This window comes from Rhyacophila brunnea, unplaced genomic scaffold, assembly GCF_057557595.1.
Source record: "Rhyacophila brunnea isolate RB1 unplaced genomic scaffold, BYU_Rbru_1.0 scaffold_2, whole genome shotgun sequence".
Lineage (NCBI taxonomy): Eukaryota > Metazoa > Arthropoda > Insecta > Trichoptera > Rhyacophilidae > Rhyacophila > Rhyacophila brunnea.
The window spans coordinates 9,955,861-9,975,715 of record NW_028232859.1 but is presented as its reverse complement, the minus strand read 5'-3'; the positions used below and the strand labels follow the sequence as shown (position 1 = coordinate 9,975,715).

The 19,855-nt window shown below is 32.4% G+C and overlaps 1 protein-coding gene across 4 annotated transcripts in view; it reads left to right on the top strand.

The window, feature by feature from the left end:
• The window catches only part of Ctl2 (Choline transporter-like 2), a 105,386-nt gene extending 100,704 nt beyond the window's left edge, over nucleotides 1–4,682 (top strand). For all 4 annotated transcript variants that reach the window (XM_085946665.1, XM_085946663.1, XM_085946666.1 and 1 more), the window contains exon 14: nucleotides 24–4,682. In XM_085946665.1, coding sequence (XP_085802791.1) covers nucleotides 24–121 — 98 coding nt within the window. In that variant the 3' untranslated portion in view covers nucleotides 122–4,682. The remainder of the gene's footprint in view (nucleotides 1–23) is intronic.
• The last annotated feature ends 15,173 nt before the right edge of the window (nucleotides 4,683–19,855 follow it).

Below are 19,855 nucleotides of genomic sequence, written 5' to 3'. Positions count from 1 at the left end.
AAATAAATTTGTGATAATTTCAGTTGAAGATTGTGAGAGGAATGACGGAACTCCTGACAAGCCCTACTTCATGAGCAAGCAGCTGATGAAAATATTTGGCAAGAAAAACAAATGGAACTGAATAATTCACGCTCAAACTTTTTCGTATCGTCCAAAGAATTATATTGCTTTCTATGTCCTATTATGTATTTCACTATTTGTCTATCTGACTGGCCACGACTTTGGCTATATTTACAGTTGAAAGTGGTGAATTTAATATGGTGCCCATTTACCGTGTATCATTGTAGTCATTGGTATTAAAATAATGGCGAATGGAGAGTTCAAACTGAAGTAAGCTCAATCATTCACACGCCGTCCTACTTGTAATCGTTCAAATTTATTTAGCATTCATTTCTTGGTTTTACAATATGAAATGAAAAGATAAAATGACTTGTGCGGTGATTGTACATTGGACAGAGCTTGTCTAAAATATGTCAACTGTGAACACTAGAAAACATTGCCAGACTGTAAAATGTTTTGTAGTACAACTCCATAGGAGTATGATGAATAAACGAAAGCAGCTTTTCTTCATATCTTTTTTTCTTGTGGAAGACATTACAAAAGTTTTTGAAAGCTCATTGTTATTGTAACTTAATGCTAAGTTATTCAAGTGTTCATATATTTGAAATGTATAGATTGTAGTATTTCGTAGTGGTTGAATATACTTATTCCACATTCATATTTATCATTGTCTTATTAAATAAATATCAAAAGATCACTTCAGGTATAATATCTCTTCAATATCGTACAATTTGAAATATTGTGAAACAAATATATTATCGTCGCCGTATTTTAAATACCTCCATGTGGTTTGATAAAAAATAATCGTAAATGATATATTTATGTTTTAACATTTTTTGTAGATCCTAATCATTAATTAAATTTGGATAATCATATTTTTTTCATAATATATTTATTATTAATTTCTAGTGGATTCAAATTCAAAAAATCAAAGATAGTATTAATATAATTAAATGGTAAAATTGTAGGTTTATCCATGTTTTTAACACATAGGATTAATTCTATATGCACGGTGTTGAATACGTTGAATCATGTGTACACATGACGTGTTCACATAAGATTATTTTAATACTGATCTATTGCGGCGAACGTTTACATAGGATTAATTACGGTGCATGATTTTGGATGCTCTCACATGTGTTAATTAAATATCGATTTTTGGTGATTTAATATGTTATTTAATCTTCCCACAATTAGTGATATAATACATATGGTAGAGAAAAAACATCCCCATCACGCGGTATCAATAACTCATTTTCGTAAAAACCACCACATAGGAGGTATTTAATATACAGCGACGTTATGTAGAATAGGTCAGTTTGTCGTCAAGACAACAATTTATTACTGGCAATTTTTATGCAAGTAAATATATAATTGTGAGGGAAACTGTATTCTAAAAAAAATCCTCGATTTTGGCAAAATTCTAATGTGCAATGAGTTGCGAAAATTTGAAATGGTTTTAACTTTCTGTGATATTGAAGTAATCGAGGAGAAATGCTTAAAATTTCTTTAATTATATATCTTACACCATAATTTAAATGAAGACTTGTAGTATTGAAATTATAATAAGTAAATATTATGCTAAACAGTCTATTTAAAAAATGTTGCTTCTGCAAATATATTCTATTTATGACGTACATAGTTATATATTATAGCATTTAATGCTTGAAATAGGCAGTAATAATATGGTTAAAAATTAAAGGACTAGGCATTTATTTACTACAGGCATTGACTTACTGATGGATGTAGCATGTGAGGAACAAAAATATCATAGTTTACTGCTCATATACATCTGGATCTGCTGTTGTTTCACATTGAAAAAATGCATTTTTTGCCAAACTGCGGTATTGAATCCACGACCCATAGCTTCATATACGGCTGCTCTACCAACTCGGCCATCGTGAGTACAGTTACGTATTGGCTTGACGTATCGCAGTTGACTTGCATGCTGACATTTATTCTCCCGGTAGTGTGTATAATTCATTAATATACCAGTGTTGCAAGTACATAATATACATTGTTTATGGGCTTATTTTCCATGCGCAAAAGATAAAAATCTAATTATTGTGCATATATAATATATATATGTCATTAATTCAGCCCACAAGTAAATAGTTAATCATAAAAATTTACATACCTATGTTTATACCATTGTGCCATTAAAACTGTAATTTTTCAGGTATAGAAAAGGTATATTTTTTATCAATTAATTTTTCACCTACACTTAATATTTATCCTAACATTAAAACCAGGGAACACAGAATTAATGGGAACTGAAATACCTAACGGGTAACAGGCAACCGATCTCGAGTGTGGAAGAATATGGGATAAACTTAAACATGTGTCAAGAATATGTCACTCTAAGCTTGTCCTTCATTCTGATAACTGCTCTTGGTTTATGCACTAATGCTCATTCAATATTGGTTGGTGTATTTGAAGGTTACAACATACACTATTGCACGTTTATAATGTGTGTTTCATTTTCGTAGGACACTCACACATTCAAAACCGTGCTTTAACCATGTAGTATATTGGGGCATAGCCTATCTGAATTCTCTGTTCTGTGATTAAAACTATACTACCTATATATATATTTTCGAATTATACAGCCTTGTATTTGATGATAAGCATTTATTTTTTAGTGGTAATGAAGATGTTCTATTAAATGTTTGTGCTGCTAAAAGCTGTTATTTTTTTTCTACAAAAACATTTATAAATCGCAAAAAAATAAAATGTACCTATGTGCCTATTGAAATTTTGTTAAGCAATCAGAATTTTATTATTTACTGCCATTTGACAATAATTATATCATGAGAATTAGTTAATTTATTATTTACAAACATTAGAGATTTTTTAACCTAATATTAGGAATAGTTTATTCTATATAATTTGTTTTTTGCATTTTATAAATGCAGCTAAATGTAGAAAATTATTTTCTCTTCAAATATTTAATTAGATTTGTTTTAAAAAATATATATTCGCTACACTACTGATCAACCAAAATTTCTTGTACGATAGTAGTATTGTTAGCCCCGCTAACCACATAATTTTTTAGCGTGTAATCGGCTTCCTAAAACAAATTCATTATATTTAACCATACACTAAAATAGAAGAAATAGCAGTATTTTTTAAAGGACCAGCTATCACCATTGATAACCCAATTCTCGTAAGGGTGTTTGTTATTCGTATAAATTATAGATACTAGAATAACTTTGCGTTTATTATTTTGAAAGTTTAATCATTTGTCACAGAATAATTTCATTATCTATTTTGAGAGATCAGTGTTGCAAGTTTACAAAAATAGGCTTTGTTTTTAGTGTTGTCAAAAATAGGTCTATTTGTTATTTTGTTGTGATAGGTTTATAAAATAATACTTATCTTATAAGATGTTCTGTCTAAATCTTTGTGTTTCAATTTTTACCGAGATCAAGTATTTTTATATTACAACAAGATATAGATTATATATTTATAGTGCAAAAACAACAATGTAAAACTCTCTATTTTAAAAAGATGTTTTATAAAAAAACAGAACCAAATTTTACTTCATTAATATAATAAATTATTACTCAAATTAGCTTAGTCATATAAATTTTATATATATTATATTTATATTATATGTAATAATTTATTGCAGTTACTGCAGTAGAAAGTACCTATAATTAAATACGTATTTTTCATAATAAGTTTTGTATGTTATTAAAAATAGAGTATATAAAAATACTACAGGGGGTCCACGTTATCCGAGTCCTCGCAGTTACGAATTTACAGGAAAATGCAAAAAAACTATTAAAACACATAGAAAAAACAAGCTCAATAGCTCACAGTCGTCAACTGTCACTTTCAACCCAACACTCCTACGCTATTTCTGTCTAGCTCACATGTTTTTTTCTTTTCTAAACATGTCCCAATTAAATTACACCCATTTACTAATACATTTAATAGTAATTTTGGTCCCCGTTTTAACCCTTTACTGCATAGTGTCGCAAATTTGCGACATTTCAAACTATTTCGATATAGCCAATGCCATCTGTGTAAATTATCAAATACTATCCTTTTTCGATGCCTAGAAAACTGTTTTACCATAAACATCCTATTTTACCGATTTTGTTTGGACATTTCAAGAAATAAAGCATTTCTGCATTATAGTCCCTGCATTTCTGGTTTGACAGTTGACGAATTAGTATGTACGCAAAAATCCGTATTTGTAAATAAATAAAAAAAAATATACAGAAGATTGAAATTGGTTGAATAAAAATATCTACACATCAAATAAGGTGTGTACATTAGTTTTTTATAATTGTTTTCATTTGGTTTTGTATTTTGTCATACTAAAATGTAAGATTTCCAAATGTCGTAAATCTGCGACACCACGCAGTAACATACAAAATTTAATGAAATTTTCGAAAAATATTTTTTTCATTATTTTTCCTTCATTCACAAGGCATTTTAACACCAATAAAAAATAAAATTTTTCAAAAAAAAAAATCATGCAGTAAAGGGTTAAGCGGATTCGCTTTAAGAGGTATTTTTTCAGTCCCAATTACCCTCGGATAACAAGGACCCCCTGAGGTACTTTATTATAAATATGTATTGTCGATGTTGTGAACAAAAAAAAGAAAAAATCAAACTTGTAATTTATTTTTTCATTTATATCCCAAATTATCTTTTGTAATTTTTTCACTCTATGATTACATTTAGGGTGACATGAAACAAAATGACTAGATATACCATCATAAATTGTCAGGTGTTTGAATTTAGAACTAACCTCATCAGTCATCACAGTATAAAAAGTATTGAATGATATGTCAAATGTTAGCATGTGGCACCCTCAGTCAGCTGTCAACTTATACCGGTGGATCTATAATGCTGACTAGTATTGCGATCCCGGACAGAAATTTCAATACAAGAATGTTGGAAAAAATGCACTAAAGTTTAAATTGAGTTGAAAAGTCTTTTTGCATTGTGTATTAAGTTCTACAAACTTCACACTATTAATGCCCGCATTTGTGAAAAATGATTTTAGATTCCCTAGAACAGTTAATTCCATCAATTATTAAATGTGCAGATATTGCCTAGATCAGGAGTCAGCAAAATCCTGCCCGCCGCCTGTTTTTAATCCGGCACACAGGCTTACAAGGAAAAACTGCTCATATGTCAAACGTATCCATCATAAAGTCGTATCACCGAAAATTTGCATTGTCTGAAACACAAATCACATTAACCAAGTGCTATGCTGAAAAATATTTCAAATATCCCATTTCCTATAAAATTTCACGGCAGATATTTTTTCAGAACTTAAACTACAGTTACAACAGCATTTTTCGGATTTTGATGCAAGTGCAAAAGACATTTCCATATTTCAAAATCCATTTGGCTGTGCAATTTAGGACGTTCTGTCATACCTTCAGTTGGAAGTGATTGATATGCAAAATGATGATGTGATTTAAAGAAATGGGTCTAACCCAATTCTTTTTATATCTTTCGGAAGATAAATACGGTATTTGGGAGTAGTGAAAGGACATTTTCGAAAATAAAGTATGTAAAATCGCAATACAGATCATTATTAACAGATGACCATTTCGAAACAACTTTAATGATAGGACTGAAAAGATTTAAGTTCCACAGATACAACTATATGAACATATTTTCAGATAGCCAATCCAGTCTGGTAGCTCTCTGAAACCCCTCATCCACACACCCACTAGTAAGGGACATTTTAACACTATCAACACAGCTTCGAATGATAAGAACAAACCCTAGATTCTTCTGGATAAGAAGTCACATAGGGATAGCCGGGAACGAGGAAGCTGATATATACACTAAACAAGCCACAACAGATAAAAGACCTTCAACCTACACACACTTCCCCCTAAGTTACGCAAAACATAAAATAAACGAAGACACAATAGAGCAATGGAATTACAGATACGCAACATCTGCCACAGGATCAATAATGCAGAAATTTATTCCAAACATAAACTCTGCCATCACTCTTGCCAGGAACATAAAAATATCACATAAACTCACACAGATACTAACAGGCCACGTAGCAGGCGACCCTATCTAAAAAGATTTAAATTGAGGGACGATGACTGTTGTCCATGTGACGGCTACACATCTCAAACTGTGGCATGTCATCAACGACTGCCCTATACTAGAAAAGGAGCGATGTACTCTCAAGACTCTTATGTAGATAGGATAACCAAGAAATTGACCTCCAAAAACCTTAAGAAATACTAAACAATACAAGAACACAAAATATTTAATTCTGGCCATAAAGAAAATTAAAGATAAATGGAGGAACATAATTAACTACACATCAATGCAACTAACCCTCCCAACCATCTTGTACGAAAAAGCAAGGGCATGGTTATTTGTATATATAAAAAAAAAATGAGAGGAAGTAGGTAGGTACTAACTTCGAAATCTGAAATATTATCTCAGAAAAAACAAAGTTAACAATCAAAAAATATTTGAACCTGTTTTTTGTTGAACAGTAGATATGTTTTCGCAATACAATATATTTGTAGACTATCAATTAGTTATCATATTTATAACTCTGAGAATGGGCTTATATCCCATAATAGCTGTCAACACAAATAACTAATATGTTTTAGAATCAACAAAAACTTTGTTTGAATTTATATAAAATCTATATACTTATCTAATAATATTCTAATTATAAAACATTGTATATAAAAAAAAAACTAGGAAAAACTAATTCGAGGAATTTCTTCTTTCCCAAAATTTTAAGTCGCACTCCCGAATAATACTGAAATACATTGCATACAAATAAAATTATTCTGATAAAATTTAATTCTTTGTATGGCAAAGGGCACCAGGAAATGGACTGAATCATGAAGCTATACAATTTTAAACAAAGGAATTTTTCAAAAGGATAGTAACTAGTCATGCATATTGTATTTTATTAATCATTTAAGTAGGTAATAAAATGTGCTATAGTGTCTGACTAATTTCATCAATGCATATCGAAAATTGCAAATTACAAGGTTAAAAAGATAATCTGTATAATAAAAATCAGTAATTTCGCTACACAAGATATTTTAATTATAAAAGTCAATATTGCTACATGTGCTTCCAAATATATAAGATTGCTGTGTTTGCATCTAACTCTATTTGAAAGTCTGCTGTGTTTGCTCCCAAATTGTACCGATCGGCCATTTTGTCACGTGACTTTTTTGTATGGGAATAATATTGAATATAGAAGAATTCGGTCTTTGCTTCTAATGTGAATTCTGAAAGTGATTTTTGTATGAAAGAATGCAAGGTTTGCGCCTCAAATATTGTGTTACCATGTGCATAATGAGTAGGTCAATATTCCTGCATTCATAGGTTATTTTGCCAATTATTCCAAGATTGCTGCCTTTGCTTCTATACCCCTCATTAATATTTCTTCAATTTCTTTTAAATATACTTTTATATTGTAAGAGGGACAGTTTTTTGTTAGCGCCTGGGCGGCAACCATCTTTAACACAGCATGGTAGGTACACAAGGTGTATACGGCGAATCCCGGAAAGGTGCAAGAATACAGGGTTTCTTGGAGGTGCTGTGTAGTGTCATGGTATGGTTCAACTGGGGAGCGGTCATGGAAAAAAGAAAGCAGAAGATGAACCGGTCCTGTGTATTAATTAAGTCAACAATTTTATTACATTCACGATACCTTACAATGTATGTAGAACAGTAGCGAAGGGTGAGTTTTGGAAAAAGGTAGGCTGTGGTTATCTGAGAAAAGGAGCACACTTGTCAGGTATACTTACGGGAAATAAGAAGATAATATGATATTATACTAATGAATAGGTACACACTAATTCAATGAAACTTCAAAAACTCACTGACAACATAAAATTGAGCGATGAGTTTAAATTACGTATTTTTCAAAACATTTATACACATCAAAAATCATTAGATAAAAGTTCTATTATAATATATTATATGACATAAATAGTATATTTATTAATATACGACTAAACGCCATAGAAATAATTTTTTTTTAATTATCTAATTATTAATTATTTTGGGCATGTAGTCATGACAACAATATTATGCGCGAAGGTTTAGGTTCTGCGATAGGAGCCTACCATATTTTCATATAATTCGATTGACTGATTGAGGTTACGTGACGTAAAGTCCATATGAAAAAATATCACAATTCCTTGAGAAATAATCTGACATTTATTTACGCCAAGACAGATGGCACGTGCTGTAGTATATTTTTTAAACCTTTGCCGATTGTTATGTAATCTGTATAATACATTTCAACATTATTATACGACATTGGTAAATAAAATTATTTTTATAGAATATAAAATAATCAAGTGATTATATAAATATGTCAATATGCAATTAAAAAAATATTTTTCTTAAGAAGGTAGGCTTTAAATAATCGCCTAGTATAGAGTCTTCGCCACTGATGTATAACAACGTAGTGTTCTGCAATGTTTTTGGATTCAAAAAAATCTAGCTCGACTCGTCGGCATATTTTCTGGATCATACATAGACTTCAACAAATTTTATGGTTATCAAAATTGTATGATTTATATATTTAGAAACGGCTCATGCATCAAATAAAATATATAAAAACGAGAGTAAAACTTTACAGTCATTTACAATTTATATACAACAACAAAATACAATTTATCGATAGATTTGAAATAAAATTTTAGAAAAAGCACAATAACATAAAAGCACCATATCAAATTATGAAAAGAAGTTGAGTAGGTTGACTCAGAAAAAAACATTTATTGCAATGCTTGATTGCCTGAACGGAGGTATTGAACATGTAAATAGATGTACTATTAGAAAGAGAATGAATCCTAGGTATTGGAGATTAAACAAAGAAGTTAGCATTAAAAAAATATGCATAGGGTCGCAATTTTCTGTCTGCCTAGTGGGGTCACGGTACTGGATCATTCTCATCAGTTCGGGGCAGTCGAAAATTGAATTTACAGTTTTAAACTTGACCAAAAGTTTAACTATTTGCCACTTTGATTGTTATGTGAACAGATAAGTTATTTCTAACAAATTACTATAGACAATAGATTCAGCTCTAATCAGTGGCGCGTTTAGTGACGTAGAGGCCCGACGCCCTTATTGATTTGGAGACCCCCTACGAAAAAACATCTAATTTTATTTTTCAAAATAATAATGCATGATGGGTAATATTTTATACTCAGTTTTTGAGAAATTCAAGAGGTTGGACGGTCTTCAATATACGGCCATATATTTCCGATACATCATTTTTTCACGGTAAAGTTTGATACGGCGAACTGCATACGTACAAGTTTCCGGACACGGTTATATTCAACATCAAATTACATAACATAAAATTTTACACATCTGTAAAATATCAACGACATTATAATGTACCTACCTAGGACAAATTTACAGTACAACTTTATGAAGTCATTGTACCCGTAATATTGTAGCGATTTTATTGTCGTCATAAAAACGTTATTGCTCTCGTATGAATGTTAAATGAAATCACTTGATTGCATTGCATTCTATTGCAACCTATGCCAGTGGCGGGGTTGGAGACTTGTAGGCGTGAGGCTTTGATTTAACACCACTAGGGATTCCAATCCCGGGATCCCGAGCTATTTTCGATACCCATGAATCCCGGGATTGATAAACATAATTCCGAAACTTTCGGGATTGATTTTTTATCAATTTTTATGGAAAATATAACAGAAAAAATACTTTTAATAACAAATAACAACATTAGAAATAAACTCAGTTTGAATGAAGTTTGATTTATACCCATGTGTAAGCTGCCGATTCATTTTATTTTTTCACATAAATTGATAAAAATGAGAAAGATTGGAAAAAAAACAATGCTTCTCACTATTAACAAAGTAATTCCACCATGATCTCATACGTTTTACGGCAGTTTCATATTTGGCTGACTAATTAGATTTATGAAGCGGAAAGGCCATAAGTACACCATGATTTGCATTACTATTTTAAATCTCGCTAACCCATTCATTAAGTCTTTACTATCAGAAACAGCAATCTCATATTAAATCCATATTATTATTTAAAATACAATAGTATTTACTCCATTAAACTTGTGTATTTCCAAGATTGAGCATATACAATATTAACAATAAATGTCTTAAATAGTATAAATTATACTAGATTTCTTTTTGACCGATTTTATCAATGTTATTTGTAAATATAAAAATTTTATATTAACAATGGAAAAAAAATGCCAATCCCGGGATTGTCAAATTGTAATCCCGAAATCCCGGGATCAGAATTTTGGCTCGGGATTGGATTCCCTAAACACCACTATATAAAATTCAAATACGTACCTAGCAAAAATATCAATGTATATCTTATGTAGAAGTGTAGTTTACCTAGAATCACATTATCTAACTAGAAATAATTATTATTGAAGTGGAGAAACATAATAATATTAGTGTTTCATTTTTCTGTCTACAACTAGGTACGTACCTGTTTGAGAGGTTATGTTAGTTGCAGACAGTGACGTCCCGTGGGGGTAGACAGGCCATGACGTGTTGCATAGGGGCGGCGAATGAAGGAACGAATACCAATATTATAATTTTTTTAGTAGTGGCGGTTTATTAATGTCGGTTTATCACACACGCAATCTTGTCAGAATTATGCCTCCTAACCTGTCAGCAATACCTCCACGTACCTAAAACTATCAAATTTTGAGAGTGGATTTCATGAAAATGCTCTAATTCTCAATAGATGGTAGGTATGTTTTTTGTACATTTTAATGTATTTGTCTGTTTAAGATAGCCGAAAACAAATAATAAAATCGGTAACTACATATCTAACTAAACTTGAAACTAAAAATTAAAGAGGACGGCATTCTAAATCAGCTAGGGGCGGCACTTTACCTAGGGACGTCACTGATTGCAGGAACTAATATAATATGGTATACCTACTTAATTTCTGAGATATATGTATCACTTTAAGATTTCGGTATAATTTATTAATTGTATGACCGGTTTCAACTATTTGAATGCGCCCTTTAAATATTCTGAGTAATCAATTGCTTCATTGCGTCAAAGAAAATCGCCGCTGGCCAATACAGAGTTCAACAGTATTAAAAATCTTTTTCTCTCATCAGGATAGCATTCCTTGATGTAGACGAAGTATTTAATGATAGATAAACTTTGAAAGATTAATTACTGAAAGTTAAAAGTTATAACATCACATAGGTATTATAATGGGATTGTGCCAAATATTAGAAAGTTATTTTGTCCGAAAAACGATTTCCGAATTACCCAATAATAATAAGTAAAGAATCTGATAATAATTATCATTTAATTAAAAGAAAAACCTTATAATTTTTACTCCGCGATTATATTTAATTGGAAAACACTGCTCTAGTGGATAAAATAAATCAGTCTAAATGATGCTGATGATAATGCAATCAATGTGCCTTCGCTTTTGCCTTCTGTTTACTACACTTAGCTGGCCGACCAGGCTAGAGCCCTGTCAGCCCCCCTTGTGGGAGTTATATTATGTATTAGCGGAATTAGCTCATATAAGGGTAAAACCGCCCTGCACAAAAGTGTATCGAGTTTTGAGATTTAGCGATTCATCAACCTGCATCATGGGCTCTGCGTGAATTCAAATATTTGAAATGAATTGTAATCTTTATCAGCTCATCGTGATAGTTGTATTAATTAACACTCAAAACTATAGGGTACTATTGGTTACGAATGCCAGTTAGTTCATAATGTTTTATAGTGCAAATTCGAAATCGATGTGTTTTACGCTGCTTTCAATAGAATTTTATCCATTATTCGAAACAGTACGGCGATAGCATCTAAATTTATTGCTTTTCAAGCACTGCATAATATTATATACACAATATTATTTAATTGACAATCACTCTCAATTGACACAGGCGCTGTGTATAAACATTATAGATGGGTACATATTGGACCCGGACGATCCGAAATTGTAAATACCGACATAGTTTTTAATAATTCTTTCATTCATTAATTGGTGCGTCCAGTTCCTAAATCCGGTTTATTCCTCATTGTGAGGAAACAACAACAAACTATATTTTTCACTGTATTTGAAACTCACAAAGTATTCATTATTCACTCATAAAATAATATTATTATGGAACCTATTAAGTTAAAAACATTAAATTCATTTGAAATCAAAATACTCGGGAATATGTGATACGACGAAATTCAAAATTTTCACATGGATTTAGCTAATTCAACATGATAACCGATCGGTTAATTGTAATTGGCACTGGTTCTTGGATTCAAAAATCGATTTAATCGATTTTTGCATTGATATGTTATGTTTTGAAGCCATTCATAATCTGCTGATTGTAATCTATGTAATATAAAAACGAAATAATAATTGATGGTCATATAACGTAATAAAACCATACTATGTCGCAATCGCGCAACCCAGTCTGCTGAAAGATATAGAGAATAATGGTCAGAGATTATCTCGGGCAAAGCAAATCAGAAAAAGGTGGTGGATACTTTGCTCTCAGGATCTTTCGTTTGAAAACCAGAAAGGCGTTTCCAGATTTGTTGTTGATGACCCAACATTCTGAGAAACTGAGAACTGACATCAGCAGTGATTATTGTATTTATATCTGGATTTTGGAGTTCCGAAGTAACACTCTGGATTCCAGATGTTTACGTATTACAAAAACACTTGTTGGCTACCTGTATTCGTCTTCTGATTTTGTTTTCATATCGTTGTTAGCGGTGACATTGGAATGGATCATGGAACCCAAGCTGAAAGGAAAATATAGAAAAACATTTTTGTAGTTATACTTTTTTGGCGCGTTTGGGAAAACGGATCAGAGTGTATTTTTGGCGTGTGACGAAGTTGCGCGCGCCGATGTAACACATAATTTATTATTATGATTGTATTCATTTCGGTCTCAAGGGTACATGCGCATGCACATAGTGTCATTTAGTTAGTCGTTCAATACAACCAAGTAAAGAGCACGTGTTGTAAACGTGTCATAATAAATATATATGTTTATAAACAATTTTCTGGAGACTAATAATCTACACTGTTAATTTATATTCATAAAACTTTATTTATATTGGAGTGTATATTTATTTTTCATTGTAAAGATTGTGTATCAAGATTTGAGGCTATATTTCTTTCTTTTTTCTTTCAACCATGTCCGATCATAATAGGATCGTATGGGCCTCCACAGAGTGGAGGTTTGTATTAACAGATTTTATTTTTACGAGAAATGGATGTCAGCCACTTGCTCAACCTATTAGGTCCATACTCTGACTCAAACACAAATTGAAAAACAATATGTGTACTTGACAGACCCAGGACTCGAACCTGGGACCCTCGACTCTATAGGCCGGCGTTTAAGCCACGCGGCCATCGTGGGTGTTGATGGGAGGCTATATTTATATAAGTATTATTTATGAGTAAAATTATATATCAATAAATAAATAAATTTTGTGAATGTTGAGTTGGTAAATAATTCAAAAAATATATTAAAATTTGTTTTTTTTATTAATTCATCATGGGCACTTCTGAATCGATTATAATCGCTGTATGGCAAAGATGAGTTTTGGTCCAATACAATAATTAAATTACAATTATCATGACGTGCTATATGATACACAGGTGAATCGCGTACGTTTTCATCAACGTAATCCACTGTAATATTATTAATAGACTCAGGTAACGGCTTATTTTGTTTTGTTACGCCGAAGAAGTATAACTTCTAACGCGCGTACTTAAGTAGGTACACACAGCGTTTTTTATTATTAAATAACCGACGGAATTATTCATAATGTTCGTATTCGTATGTAATTTTCTATATAATATGTCAGTATCATCATTAATACAATATGTTAGCCGTCAAAACTGTCTATCTCGATCTAGAAGTTAGCACAGGTAATAGAGGTGCTGTTAAAAAATCACAGCACTTATTGTAACAATTACAACTAACGTATTGTAAAAATTATAATACATACTTCAATACAAAAATATGAAAAACTACCCTGATATAATGTGATGAAGGGTGGAGATGTCAGAGAAAATGTGACGTCGCAAAATAAACAAAAAATATAATAATATGTAGGTAATATTGTCGATCGGGGTAATAAATATTTAAATAAAATCTGTTTTTAACGTTTATGGGAGAGTAATATAGACAGGGTGGTTAAATGTTATGTGAAGATGGGGGGCGGGGGTTAAAAAATAGCCAAAATCGTGTGTCATATGGGCGGCCACTGATCTCATGTTTTCAGCATTTTAAATACTGTATTATCGTTGAATCCTGTGATTGCAACCTCTAATGATATTATTACTTACACCTTTTTGCGCTTTTCATATTTTGTAATTGCTGTAGGCAAAACAAAAATTTGCAATATGTAAAACTAAACTATCTAATCTGGTCTTCAAAATGATTCTAGCTTGCAGACCACACTGTAGGTACCATTTCAGAATGAAATAGGTACCCGCCGTGCTATGGCAAGTGCACTCCGGCTCCAGTTGGTTAAGTGGTGCCTCCGATTAACCAATTGCCGCCCGACCTGTCCTCTAAACATTTGACCTTACCACTAAACATTGTGCATGCGATGTAACTATGTACTTATAAAACCATTAACAAAAATGTCCTGTTCGATGGCGTATTTATATCCAGTGTCCACTCTTCGATATGTCGTAACATAACTCATAACTCATCCCATAAGACAACAATCACCGATATATATTTATTTTTGCCCGTCCCGTGGAAAATCACCAAAAAGCCGCCCGTCGCTTCCACACGATTTAAGAGCGTACTTCAGTGAAACGGCAATTAATTTTCAACAGTAGGTGCGACGAAATTTCTCACTCGTCGCCTGGACTCGCCAATCGGAGACCGATAGTCAAAGTGTGCGCACGTCGATTTGTTTTGTCATGGCGTCGGATGAAAATATTCTTAAATCGTATAAAGATGACTAAAAAACTTCACGTATGTATTTAAAAAAGAAAACATGTCAATGAATATACTATTATTAATAGTAATATAACAATAAACATAACATTAAATGGACGCATGTTGGATTTTTATGACAAATTATATTTCGTTCGGCACGCATGATTTGCACAATCCGCGCATCGCCTAGCCACGATCTTCTTAGACCATGCCTCAACTGAAGTATAGCCTTTATTTGTATGCGAAGGCAATTTTTTTCATGTAGTATAAAGCACTCGTCTTACGTCCATTGGGTCTATTCTATATACAATGCGGCTGTCGACGATAGTTTATCGTTTATCATATTTAAGTAGGTATTGAGGTTGTAAACTGTTACAATAAGTTAGCCGTCTAAACTGTCAAAATTGTCTATCTCGATCTAAAAGTTAACACAGCCAAGAGAGGGGCTGTTAAAACATAGCACCTTTGATAGTTTAGACCAGGGATAGTCAACCTGGACCCTACCGCCCACTAGAGGGCGTTCCAGCTTTTATGGTGGTAGGTGTTTGAAAATCTATAGAAAAATAAAAAAATGCCTATCCCATATCCAAATATTTAATTAAGTAATTAAATGTAATTTCATCAGACTGCATGCTTCTACGTATGCAAAGTATAAATAAAAAAGATAGATTTAACTACAGTAAGTTGTTTTATAAAGATTTATTCTGCCAAACTTTTCGAAAGTCTGAAAGTATTTGGTAAGTAATTATTATTATATGCGTTAACTTGCTGTAACTCTGCTTTATAAATTTTATAAAGTAAACTTACGATCCCAACGTTATAAATCAACATTACTGTGGAACTGGTGGGCGATTAGAAAATTTTACTACTAACAGACATACATAAGTAGGCGGTAGGTATAAAAAGGTTGACTAACCCTGGTTTTGACGGTTTACCTATTGTAATAATTAACCGCCTCAATACATACATATGATAAACTACCGCCGATAGCCGCCTTGTGTATAGAATATACCCACTTGACTGGTGTCCATCAGTATCTAACGTTCTACACACGGAACAGATTAATAAATATAAATGTGAAACCAGTCGCCATATACCATTAATCTGAAGCGAGATTTGTTTTATGACTTAAATGATATGACTTAGAGTGACAATAACATGTAGAAATATTATGAAGAATTCTGAATGTCGTCAAATATCAGTCAAAACTAAGATGGCAATACTTTCTAATGAAGTCACATCATCGTCTGCTTCATGGAAAATATTCGCCGCTCATTATAACGGTGCCACCCATATTCAACGCATGACCTGCCTACGTCTACGGGACATCACTATATAAATCGATATATAAAACATTGGAATGAGGTGGATTATTTATTGAAATATGGGGCGAGAGCTGGTGTGTGAAGTAATAGCCATTAAATGCATGTTTTCTTTGAATTCTTGATAAATAGGTAGTAAACCAACAAGTCATATAAATGAACTGCATGTAGGTATTGTTTTAATAAAAGTATTAATAAAGACACACGCTTTGATATTTCAAACCATCTTTCCCCATCATCTGAAAGATGGTAGAGCTGCCACTGGTGGACAGCCTAATCAGTAATTTATTATTATATTAGAGAATATTTTTCCCGTTATTTTATTAAATAATATGGAAATTGTGCATGCATTCTAAAAATAAAAATGTCCTCACGTTTCAAAATTTATAAAAAAATATCCTGTCTACATTCCTTGAATATTTATAACAATTTTATTATATCTTATTTGAATAAAACAAACATGGTTTTCCTGTAAAAAAGTGAGACAAAGTAGGCATATTTCAAAATGTCAAATACCTACCTATTAGTAATTATTACTTATTTACCTTGTGCATTTCCGAAATAAAAAATATGCTTAATTTTTTTCCTTATGTATGTATGTAGGCATATGTTATGTCAGGGGATCCCAAACCTTTTTGCATCGTAGAGCACATTTTGCACCGTAGAGCCAAGGGGCCTTGCCCCCACCCCAAAACATTGAATAAAAACACGGCAAAAAAATGATTTGAAATTCTCCAGCACCCTCTAGAAAAATTTCTTAGATTTTAATTTCTAACACAAAAATTTCGAAACACTAATGTCGGGTTTTTTTAGAAACTCAATCTCTAATGAAAATGTCAAAAAATTCTCGGTGTCCACCCGAATTCCGAAGTGGTGTACACCGAGTGCAATAGACAAAAGTCCGATAAACGAGAAATTAGGGTGTGTTCTGTTGGGTAGGTTTGTCTACCTATAAGTTAAATGCAATAATACTTTTTTTTTCATTTCCAATTAATATTTTGGAACTTCACTATTAAAAAACCCAAAATCGACGATAAAAATTCGGTGAAAAGTACGACTACACCCACCACCATGGGCTGACAGGTGACAAATTTGTTATTATAAAAAAAAATCGAATGTGGCACTATACTACTTAATCAAAATTAACATAAAAAATATTAAATATGATGAAAATATGATATGCGTAACTACATGATAATAATTCACGTGTATCATTTTATATTACAATTATTTTTAGTATGTCTAGAAAAATAAAAATGGTTATTTATCCAATATACTGGCACCCCCCAAACATGAAAATTATCAGAATGATTTTAACCATTGAAATTGAAAGCCAATAAACCTTTGGGCTTATACAAATAAAATCAGTGGCAAAAAAATGATTTGTAATTCTCCAGAACCCTTTTTAGATCAATTTCTTAGATTTTAATTTCTAACACAAAAATTTCGAAACACTTAAGTCAGGTTTTTTTAGAAACCCAATCCCTAATGGAACTGTCAAAAAATTCTCGGCGTCCACCCGAATTCCGGAGTGGTGTAGGTCATGGCTGGGGATGGCTGACAGGGCTCTAGCCTGGTGGCCCGGGCTGTGGGGGCCCGGCGTGTCGGGTTGACCAGATAAGTGAGATAAACACACATCATAAATTAGCTTTAATAGTAAAAAAAGTCGCCTGCGGCGCTATTATACTTCATGGCCATGAACATTTTCAATAATTGTGCAATATATTTTTTGATTATTATGTGTCGATACTCGACAGCTCCATTATTAAAGTGGATGTATTGAAAATCGCCAATAATTCACTGTAAAAGTACCCTTAATTTGAACTAAAACACGATTTGAAAAACGTTAATGTAGTGTTTCACACTGCCTTTAATCTTAGCGGTAGGTAGGGGGCCCGCCAAATATCCTAGCATGAGGGCCCGTTTCAGGATGTGGGGACCATGGTGTAGGTACACCGAGTGCAATAGGCAACGAGAAATTAGGATGTGAAGAAGAAAATGAGCCTATGGGACTAATTTTCATTCTCCTTCTTGGGCCCCTCCCCAATATTAAATCCTGGGTGCGCCACTGCCGAGCACTAACTCATTCTATAAAGTACTAATCGTCGTAAATGAATTATTAAAATATTATTGACATTTGTGTTTGTCAAAGGCAAGTGAGAGTATGTAGCACTGTACCAAAAAATATAAATGAGACCCATCTATCGTCAGCATAATTCAGAACAAATAAAAAATAAGTGACAGCAGCGCCTCTAGCGAGTATTAAAATATCGATTCACTCGAGATGATTTTGGCGGGCTTATTGTATGAACTGCGTGTCAAGGGCATCGGGTTGTCTGGTTTTGTTCATACAAATCTACAAACTTATAGGGCAAAGTCTATCTCCGGATATATTTAGTGTCGAGGACAGCCGCTTTATTCGAATAATATTTAATAATGCGATAATTTAAAAAAATAATTTCTAAGGGTTCAATCAGGTCATATAAAGATAAATAATTTTATCTCCTGATTATTATTTATCAGCTAATTCAGTCATAGACTAACATATGTATATATATTATTTTTTTGTTAAGTTGGTTGTCATTTTGAACTCTTGATACAGCTATATTTACCGATGATATATTTTTAGGGGTATGTTACGTTTAGGTATAAGAAAATACATAATTGATATTCATTGCTCATATCGTCAGTGAGCTATTGAAATTTCGTAGATTTAGTGTGACGTTGACATTAGTGTGTACTTATTCATTAGTAGTAATATCATATTATCTTCTTATTTCCCGTAAGTATACCTACCTGACAAGTGTGCTCTTTTTCTTTGATCTCCACAGTCTACCTCTTTCCAAAAATCACCCTTCGCCACTGCTAGTCACGATGTGAATCTGATTGCAGAAGTGATTTACAACTATAGAGAAATGATGTAGCTCTCATTAAAATGTATGTAATTATGCAAACTCGTTGTATCCTAATTTGGCCACGTCTCAAGTTACACTTTACACTTTTATTACCGAACCGTACAAAATTATATGCGAGTATACCTACGTATAGGTATATTTTTATAATGGTGTAATCATACAAAATCGTGTGTACATCAGATGATACGTGATTACGTGATAAAACAGTGACAAAAAAATATTGAGTCATATTTAAATGATTTAATAATCTCAATAACATAACACAATCCAAGTATGTAGGGGCAGTTTAGTAAATGATAGCGGAAATGAAAACACGGTTATTTAAGAGCGTACATAAGTGAAACGGCAAATAATTTTGAACTGTATGTGGAACGAAATTTCGGCCGCGTTGCAATTCGGAGAGCGATAGTCGACCTGTTTGCACGTCAATTTGTTTTGTGATGGCGTCGGACAAATATATTCTTAAATCATGTAAAGATATAGAGGTATTAAATTAAAAGAGGGGCAAGAAATCGGCTTTCTCATACAGCTGAATGAAGCAGGCCAACAATAGCCGACAAAAATTCAGGGCATCACAGAGGATTTACTTTGGTCATTATAACTAGGGAATCCAATCCCGAGCCAAA